General features: G+C 31.8%; 1 protein-coding gene across 1 annotated transcript; it reads right to left on the bottom strand.

Moving 5' to 3' along the window:
* Positions 1 to 6,161: 6,161 nt before the first annotated feature.
* Positions 6,162 to 6,842, bottom strand: LOC114421444. The gene has a single exon (XM_028387357.1). The coding sequence runs from the start codon at positions 6,673 to 6,675 to the stop codon at positions 6,385 to 6,387; it is 291 nt and encodes a 96-aa protein (XP_028243158.1). The 5' UTR covers positions 6,676 to 6,842; the 3' UTR covers positions 6,162 to 6,384.
* Positions 6,843 to 10,785: the final 3,943 nt, after the last annotated feature.

Below are 10,785 nucleotides of genomic sequence, written 5' to 3'. Positions count from 1 at the left end.
GTCGGTGATTACTCCATGGAGTTAAAAAATGATTATTGGGATTAAGGAGGGATGATACTACCTCAGTTAGAGCTTGTTTAGTGGCACCTAAAAGTGGCTTTCTCTTCAATTTGTCTCCTGCATATAAACACAACCCATCCTATCGAGCCCTAGATTTTATGTGCATTTTTTAATATGCCACAATCATCAATCATATATATCCTCCCGTTTATCCACTGTTTTGGGTCATTAGTGATTCCTAGCCATCTTTATTTGACCAATCAATTGTGGGACTCGAGTCAGGAGAGGAAGCAAAATCCACTTAGTATACTACTATATCGCATATTAAATTGTATTTGTAGCAATTACTTCCCACTCACTCATTATAGGGTGGCTATTAGTATATAATAAAGACCCCATAAGCACATTTCGCTTGTTTTCATTATTGAGTGGCGTCATTTGAGTGAAAGCATTCTTCAATGATTGCCGCTCTTTCATGGGTTAGAGTCGAATCTTGGAGGACCCGCATCCTTGGTTTTAGGAGTAAGCTTTTCTAGTTTCTTAATCTACAAAATAAACTAAAAAATGATTTAGTGATGCTAATCATCCATCCACCATTATAATTTACTAATCTATAATCTATTGTTCGATTGATTACCGAATAATAGCTGACATTTGTTGATTGGTAAGGCAAGGTTGGGCAAATCTCCACCAATATATGCCAAAAAAGAAAAAGTAAAGAGGATGGTGCGTGGGGGAATGGTTGGTGACACATGCCAGGAACGCAAAATGTTAAGTTTTCTGACTCGTGAACCGAAATGGAGAAAGTTAACGGAAACATTATAAAGAAAGCAAAATGATATACTAACAAATAACCTTATTGTAGATTTCATTTCATGGATGTGATACACGTAGTAACTTGGATAAAAAAATAAAACAAAATGAGCCTAGTGCCAATGTGGGACATAGTATACATTAACGAATCCAGTTGGTTCCTGCAGATTCAAACTGTATTTCATTACACCGAAAGAGAGAAATAAAAACTCAAACCCTACAAAATATTTTCAATAAAATATAAAATACCACCTGAGTCCTGACAACTACTGAATATTAAATACATTATTAGACAACATATTTCTGTTTTGTAAATATAGCACAAATATCACCAGATCATCTTTTTCGTCAGAGTAACGACTTTACTAAAAGATGGATGAAGAGATTCTCGAACCTTTTGAAGCTCATTCCATCTTTATTTTTATTTATTTATTACATCTTTTAGAAACTGTGTTGTGACATCGGATTTATTACGTCAAAAGCCAAGCCCATGAATTTTGAGGTTTGATGGGGCATCGGGGAGTTCCATGAAACAACAGGCCCATGATTTTCTCAATCCCCTTTTTTGGTATTTTTGTAAACTAAAATACATTTGATGGAAATTAATTTCTGTTGAGCGTATTATTGACCAAACTGTGTCAAGATGTACACGGAAAAAAAAAATTCATGTTTATTTAATTTTAATAAAATTTTCTCAACACATTTTTTCTTACGGCAACACATGGAAAAAATAGATAAAAGGGGATTATTGCCCGAAATTTACGAAAAAACACAAAGAGTTAGGAGTAAAATATGCATATTATTGCCCAATACAAAGTATTGGATTAGAAGTCATGCATCAAGAGGGGAGGGAGGTGTGAAGAGGGGTAAAATAGAAATTTTATGAAAAAACACAGAGTTAGGAGTGAGAAGATGAAAAAGGGAATCATTGCCCGAAACAATATGCATAACAAGCCCAATACATGTGTTTATGGGGTCTTGTAGCACGGTGTTAACGCCGGCCCAATATAACGACGCATGACTTCTAATCCAAACACAACACATTTGGATCCTGTTTAATGCCGTCAGATGCCAGTGTTATTAATGATATTAAGCAACTTACATCAAATGGTTCAATTATGCATCAATTTGTGCCAAAGCATTCATAAGTGATGACATACATCACTTTTTATGAACATATGTCTAAGTAAACATCAAATGGCAAATAAACTCAACTTCATCTCAACTTTTATTGCTTTAAAAGTGGAATTCACGCAATCATTAACTACTTCTCTTCAACCCCTCGTGCAAATAGATTTCATGAGTAAATTCTTGCAGCATACAACTTTTTTTTCCACCTTTCAATTTCTGAGAACATCAACATTCTATGTTACGATCTTCAGGCCATCCAAACTCCTCCAGGAATGCCGGCGATTGACTTTTGCTTTGGATACTTTCCGGTTCTACACTTCTACCCTCATAAAAAAAAATATGGGTTAGTGGTTAAATTTTTGTGTACAAAACAACAGTGGAAAAGATATATATATTGATTAAATCATCCTTATCTTGAATCACAAAAGAGCCAAAACAAGAATTACATTACAGGTCACATGGAAGACAATAAAAGACAAAAATATTTTTTTTCACATAATCCTCACAGTATCTTTTCTCTTCGTCGGAGATGTGAGGTAAAATAAAGGAAAAGAAAAAATACCAACATTTAAGGGTGGGTTTGAGGGAGAAGAAATATGATGAAAAGAAAGAAATTTTTAAAAAAATTAGTGTGAGTCTTCCATCTATCATTCTATTTTAATTCAAATATTTTTTCTCTCTGTCTTTTCTTTCCATTCTACCAACACTCCTGACATGATTCAATACAACTCTGAGGCTGAAACATTGCTTCTTAGCAATTCTGTACAGCAACTAATATTACAATTACTGTCACACAATAAAATTGTCATCATAGAATAGTGGCATATCTGATACTTGTCTGGTAAAACGTTTAGGATGTAGAAAACTACTAGACTGTTTGGATCTGTGTTGTGAAGCCCTAAAATCAAGTCATTTTTTTCATTTCCCGTATGAGCCGCTTTTCTTAATTTGCTTTAATTTTTCACGTTAGATACCTGAGTTTTTCTTTTACCAATGGCGATCCAAACATGTTATCCATCAACAACAAATCTATTCATTATAGTTTCTACGTCTTTCTTAGTTTGCATTGACTGTCTTCAATCTCCATTCACTAATAATCCAGATCCATTTTTTAATCAGATGGATCCTAACAGCGAAGAACACCAAAGTACTACTGGTGTTGGTCAATATTTTAGACGAACTTTAAATATACGAAGCATTGGTCTGAAGATGCTCACGCTAGGGAAAAAACTGGTCAAATTGTTGGGTTACTAACGCACCGATATCTATATTTCATGTGGTGGTTTTCGCAATTATAAGGGCTAACTTCTAATTTGACGGATACATAAACGAAAAAAACTATTCAAGTGTATGTAATTTACTAATCAGGGATACAAATGCAAATGCAAATGCAATTGCAGAATGAATTGAAGTTGGAAAAAGGTGCAATTGACCGGATTTTTTTTATCTGGTCAGCTGATCTGTTACTTCTTATTTACTTTCCACTTTATCGGTTGCACAAATTGGTCTTATGCGCATACGTAAGAAAGCAGAAGAGAGAAAGCCGGAGGATGACAAGGTAAAAATAAAACTTATCTACAAGTTCATTATTATTTATTAATTATTGATTTTCTACTCTGACCCGCTAAATATTAAGATAAATACTTAAATAAGTACCTAAAGTAAAAAAAAAAAAATCACTAATAATCACTGAAAACAAAGAGTCCCTACAAAAATGCTGGAGATACTTTTTTTTTCGTAAAAAAACGTTTAATCCCTTGAAATTATAAATATATAATATTTAGAATCACCATAAAATTAGTACAAAACATCCAAGTTGATAAAACTGAGTTGTGTCCTTTAATACTTTAATTATTCCAATAAAAGAATTAAATGTGTTGTATTTATGATCTTGAATTTAATGACCATTTTGAGAGGCAAGAATCTCACCGAGTGCAAAGGTCCACACGTTATTTGTATAGTATTTCTCTTTCCGTTAGACAGTGTGACGATGAAGAGAAACCCAGTCAGTCAATCCTAAGCATTTAAACTCATCCAATAAAAATTAGAGGCAAGGCAGTTTCTTTGTCTTTTGGCAGTAAATGGAGAAGCAGAGCAGAGAAGACAGCAGTCCCGGGATTCCGGACGTTAGACCAGAGAAGCCCAAGACCACGACTTAAAGCAGCAAAATCAGCTCTATGTTTGACCGCAGAAAGCTAACTCCAATTACTAATAACTATTTGCCTTTACTTTCACCACTTTTATTGACTCCATACTCAACTATAACATAATTTCAGACAGACTTTCTACCCAGAGAAATTCCTTAAACTCTTGACGCAAGAGGAGAATTCTAACAGGAACAGTTTGGAAAAGAGAAAGGAGACCATGGAAAATTCCACATCCACAGAAAAGCATGCCAAAATTCAGCCACCAAAGAGTAGAATTTTGAAGGAGAAGAGAGCAAAGCTTTACATAATTCGAAGATGCATAGTCATGCTTCTATGTTGGAAGGAGAATGGAGATCAGTAAAACCGGTAAAAACACTCACAAGAGCACTGACTGTAATGTTCATATTGTATTTATTGTATTATTCTAAGGTAAAAAAAATTGGTTATAACACTGCAGCGGTTCTGGGCAAGGATCGGATTGTCTGCCAAAAGCAACATATGGAGAAAGCTTTTTCAGTTTTTCTCCTAGCCAGTGAATATGAGTATATGACACTGTTGATCTACTAGTATTCTTCTTTTCTTTCTGTAAGTTATGATTTCCAACTACAGAAACAATACATATACATATACCATAGGAGCTATACAGAGTGATTCACCCACACACAAGCACTGTAAAGAGTCAAGCAGGGAAGAGGAGAAAGATGCAACCTAGAAAGAAAAGGACACAGCTTAAGCTCAAATTAGTCTCTGCTCACATTGCATGTTCTAAGCTTAGAACATATGGCGTTATACCTCTCCATTATAGATATTAGAGATATTTATTACCCAAATCCAGATCCCTATTCCCTCATAATCAAAAGTAAAGGGAACTCCACTTAACCTTTCCTAGTCTTAGATTAAGCTTAAAGTATCAATTTTAACAAGAATTAACTATGCAGAAAATATTGTCCTCCAAGAATACTCTAAAACTAAATTTACTACCATGTTGTTATAGATTTGATAAATTTTGCAGACTAAAACCAAATGACAATTGATAAGTCATTAGTTTATACTACTTTGGTCTTTTTATAGGAAGGGAAGTTTGTCTTGATCCCTTTTATAGATCCCTCTCAAATTGTCTATTGTCTACAACATTATTATTTTTGTTTTGCTTACAAAAATACTCTTAAGTGGAGATGCATCAATTAATTAGGTTAAAAGAGATTAAAATAATGAAATCTAAATAGTTTGAAAGATAATTTTAGAAAAATAATACTAATTATTAACAAATTTAATATTACTATCTAAATTTCTTAATTTTTGTGAAGTGGTTGAAAGAAACATGTTGATTCAGACTACCCAAGTCTCTCTCCTAATGTTAATAGCATATATTTATGAACTAAAAAGAAATTTAGGACTTGTAATCATTTGTGATTTGCCAACCCCGATGAAATAAATGAATGAAACTAGGACTTGTAATCAGCTCATTAGATAAGCATCAAAGGATACAAGTATTCATTCCAATACTTGTTGTAAAAACAGCTACAATAAACTGTATTTTAAAGGTGATTGCTCTAAGTGTTTGTGTTTACATATTTATTTGATATATGGAAGCAACTGGCAATGGGTGCATGTATCTTTTTTTTATCCCTTAGACATCTTTCCCTACACAGACAACAAATCTAAATATTTAGCTCATCATCCACACACATCAATCATGTTTCATCGCATTTAATCTCTTTTTTTAAAAAATAAAATAAAATTGACACCATTGTCTGCATTCTGCAGTGTAATAACGTTTTCTGTGAGTTATTCTTAGCTATGCAAGGCTCAATCGGCAATGGACCACCACAATGTAATAAATGAATCAGGATCTAAGCATAGCTAGAAAACTTATACTGTAGATACAGTTCTGAGACAGTACAAGATCTAAACGTTTCGCTTGTACATTGGAATTAAATCCATGATCAATACGAAATTTGCAATGATTAATTCAAAGCCTTGCCCAAATCAAAATCAAAATAATAAAAAAAAAGCATCTACCCTAGCTCAAACAAATTGAAATAGCGACAATGACATAACACAACAGCGAGATAAACTAATAATACAATTTAATAAAAATATATAAGCATGTAATTAGTTAATTAAATAGACAGGCATAAAATTGCATCACATCTTGTTTTTTCTTTTTCACGACTTCAAAAGTATGAAGCAACGAAAATCGAGAATCCTTACATAACACACACACGAAAGGAGGAAAAGGGAAAAAGGTCTATACACAGCGCAGCAACGACGTCGTCGTCGTTATATTGCCTCAAACGGGGAGGTTGGAGACGTCGTCGTTTGTTTTTTGCCCGTTGACCTGAACGGAGGGAGGAGTGGTGGCGAGGGCGGTGGTGGTGGTGGTGGATGCGGAGGTGGGAGTGGCGGTGGTGGTGGAGTAATAATCGTCGTCGTCATCGTCGTTGTCGGGGTCAGAGGTGGCGACGTTGACGCAGGAAAAGCGTTCCAATGAGGAAAAGAAAGCGGAAGAGACGGCGGAGCCGAGCCACACCGCTGCCTGGTCGATCTTCTCCCGCGATATGATGCTGTCGTTGTTCTCCATCGTCGCCGCACAATCAGATCTCAAACTCAATTTCTTTCTTTCTTCCTTCCAACGGAAACCGTCTTTTTCTTTTGGGAGGAATAAGCAAGGGAGAGAGAGAAAGTTTACCCCTGATTTCTTTTCTCTCTTTTTTTCCCCTTCTGGATTTAGTGATTTACTAATTGCTTTCTTGAAACAAAAAAAGAAAAACCTAACTGCTTTGTCACGGCCCGTTGTGTTGTATAATCCATTAATTAATCCTTTTTCTATTCTTGGTCAATTCTGTAATCTGGACTCCGGATGATATTGGGCCCCTCATTGGCCCGTGGCCAATAGTTTTATTTTTAGTTTATTAATAATTATGAAATTGTTAAATTTCGATTTGTTTCACAATTTTAAAAATATAAAACTAATTAAAAATAAATATAATATTTTGGAAAATGGATATTAATTAAAATAAAAATAACGCCACCTTAACTTTTCACAAATTGATGCACACTTTCCACATAAGTAATATTAATATATTATTCATTTTTTTCTTCTGAAATATAATTCAATTTTTGTATTTATTTAATTAATATAAACATATGATTACATTAATTAACATGATTCTGAATATTATATATTTTTATTTGAATTAATTAAGATAATTATTCAAATTGATTGATATATATATATATATATATATATATATATATATATATATATATATATATATATATATATACTAATTTGAATATAAGAGATTTAAATTAAGGAGATGTTTGATAGAGGGAAATAAATTCATAACCAAAAATCGTGATTCTTAAAAATCATGAATTCATTGAATTGTTATTCTTGAAAATGATTAAAATTTGTTTGATTAGTTAAAAATATTTTTGAGTATGTTTACAATATTTCATGTTTAGTTTTAATAGAACTTTCTTGCATGTATAAGTGTTTTTTCAAATTGTAAATTTGTTAGTTAAGCTTAAGACATGTATTCGTTTTCATGAGTGAATAATAATCTTAAGTAAAAAAATCTTTGCTCCAGCATCTATTCCAATTCTTTTTTTTTTTTTTTTACTTTCTCACTTAAAATGTTTTCTAATGAAAGAGACAACATTTTATTTCCTTCAACTAGGGCCAAATAAGCATACCCTATGTTAATAATCTTTCGGTAGCCATTTTGACCTACCATTTCTGCTACCTGTACCTCAATTAATCTTTTGGACTAAATAACCCTTGATTGAAAAGTGAACCCTTTAGCTATAAGCTTAAGTTTCGGACTGCCTATTGGAACTTGTTTGGGAGAAAGTATAAATTTTAAGTTTAAAGTGAGGTATAACAAGCTATTGAAGATTGTTTAGTTGAGAATTGAATTTAGTTAAGAAAATATCATGATAAAAACTAGAAATTAAAAAATAAAAAGAGAGGAAAATGAAAATTATCAAAAGAAACACCTTGCCAGGTTTAGATAAGACATTGCAGATTTAGGTCAATAGAAAATGTTGATTTTTTTTTATAAGCTTCATTTTTTAATTCACTTTCAATCAAAAAAGCCTATATAACTTTCTCATCCAGCTTACCCTCAGCCCCATTACAATTAATAAAATACCACTTAAAGAATTTTTTGTAGTTAAATTTTTTTCAAAACTTTTGCAAACATATGGTAAGACCTTATTTTTCTTGATGGTGGATGCAAATACAAGCTCAAACACTTAGTGATGTACATTGTGAGAAGATAATTGGATAATTTTTGGATGCGAATTAGAGAAATTACTTATTTCTTAATCAAGATTTGCACGTCAAGTGATGTAATCCTAATTACCATTTTCTGATTACTTTAAATTCATTTTTTCCTTTGCCAGACTTAACTTGCTTTGCTTTTTACCTTCTCTGTTGCTAGAATTAAATGCCTTATTTGCTGCAACATTATCCACTAAATCCTTCTTATTATTCTAGATATCCAATGCTTGGAACATATTTTCATTAGCTTTTTTATTGTTGTGGTTCCACTAAAATCCCCTCCAAGTTTCATGTCCTATGTCTTGCTTTGGCTACATTTTTCTAATCTTCACCCTTTTTTTTTATCACCAACCAATCCTTGCACATATCATGATGGCCTTAATTCAAGTGATTGACATGTTGCATTCAATTATCCTTCGCCATCACCAGTGAAGTTTTCTGGCAACCCTACTTTTTTTTCTTTTTTATTTTTATTTCCATGTACTTTCCAGCAATATGTCCACATAGACCACAACATTTACACATTAGATGGAGGTCTTCATACTCAACGATGAAACAACGATTGCAAAACCTAACTTTCCCCACCATTGGCTGGCTCAAGTCAAACTCTACACACGCCTAGTCAAACTTTCCTCGTGACCACCCATGGTTGTAATATCAATTCTAACATACCTCTCTGTCATCAAAACTAGAGCTAAGAAAATGCCTATCATCGTAATACTCCAATTTTTGGCAAAGAAACGTTATCCAAACTAGCGAGCGTACTATTAATTTTTACATTGGATGCTATGAACATGAAAAGAAAAATATCAAGATAAAACAAAAAAAAAATACTTTTTAGTTAGGAGATAGCTGAAACACTACCTAAGTAACATTTTCATAAAACATTATGATATATTAAAATAAGATACTTGACCAAATAAAACTATTTTTCTTAAAAACCATTCTTCAACTAGAAAAATAACTCTTGAGTAACTAAAAAGTATCACTCAAACACTACCTAAATAATAATTAAAATTAATTACTCGTTACAATAATTATATTTAAAAAAATACATAATGAAGATTTGACTAACTCTTTAAAAGTTATTTTTTTGAAGTAACTTGATTTATTCATCCTCTCTCATAATTATTTCTTAACTTTTTTCAAAAACCAACAAAAATTGCTATTTCTTCTAAACAATAAATTAATACAAATATCCATTAAATCTATTTTTTAAGATTCAGCAAAATCTACATCTATATACACACCCATTCTGTCAAATCTAACGTACTTTAAAGCTAAAAGCGGTAAATCATACACCATTTGTTGTGTATTTAGGTCAACTGGTAAAATTGATTTTGAAGGAATACTTAGTTTTGGTTTAAATTAATTTCAAAGTAAAGTGATTTGTGTTTAAATGATTGAATGTTATTATTTTAAAAGTACTCAATATAAAATTTATGCAATACAATTCAAAAATACTATCTCAGTGTTTGATTGAAAATTGTATCAAGTTGAAAGTCCTCGTTTTGTTAAAAAAAAAATTGAAAGTTCACGTTTTGAAGCTATTATTGTAAGATGTGTTTGAAAAAACGCATTGATTACTGTTTCACCGCACCTTGCAAACCAGACATGCAATTAGTGGACGTTTAATGGATTTTTTTTTGGAATGCAGTGGATGTTTAATGGGTATGTTAATTTCAACTATAAATTAAACTTTATTTGAAATCTCTCACGACGAAAGAAATTGATTTTAAGTGCAACTCAGGAATTAATTCTTTTTGTCGCGACAGATATTATATTATGGCTGTTTTATTCAGTTATAAAGTTTGAAGTTATCCCATGTTTTAACTTCGATCGATCATCGTTGGATCATTCATTTACCTGTGTTTTAAAGTTAAACTCTTTTTTTGCGTTCACTTTTCTCTTCAATGGCAGTTATCTTAAAGGGACATGATAACTGCTAGTTTGTTTAAAATTATTTTTTAAAATAAAATAAATTTTATGATTTTTTGATGTGTTTGTTTAAAATATTTTTATATAAAATAAACAATTTTATTTTTTTAAGAAACAAAACGATTTCTTTATTACTTTTTTTTAAACTTAAATAAACTGGTCCAAAGTGGAAAAGTCACGGTGACTTTTCTTTCACTTTCACTTTTCTTTTTTATATAACCAATTTTAAAAAACCTGTTATATGATCAATTATACAAAATCAGTAAAAATAACGACTTGTAATCTAGTTAATTACAAAGTTTAAAGTCACCTCATGTTCAATTAAACCCTTTCTCTTCTTTCACTTTTTTCTCCAAATCCTAATTGTCTTAAAATAAGTATCTGACAACTAATAATTCCATTTTCACTTCTTGACTTCCCTTTTTCAAAATTATTAAATCCATTTTCATTCTAAGGGAATTTTTC

This window comes from Glycine soja, chromosome 8 (assembly GCF_004193775.1).
Source record: "Glycine soja cultivar W05 chromosome 8, ASM419377v2, whole genome shotgun sequence".
NCBI classification, from domain to species: domain Eukaryota; kingdom Viridiplantae; phylum Streptophyta; class Magnoliopsida; order Fabales; family Fabaceae; genus Glycine; species Glycine soja.
This window is presented reverse-complemented; position numbering and strand designations above follow the sequence as displayed.

Bases quoted from the DNA above. Each gene is read 5' to 3' on its own strand.
- LOC114421444 (XM_028387357.1), bottom strand. From the start codon at position 6,675: ATGGAGAACAACGACAGCATCATATCGCGGGAGAAGATCGACCAGGCA.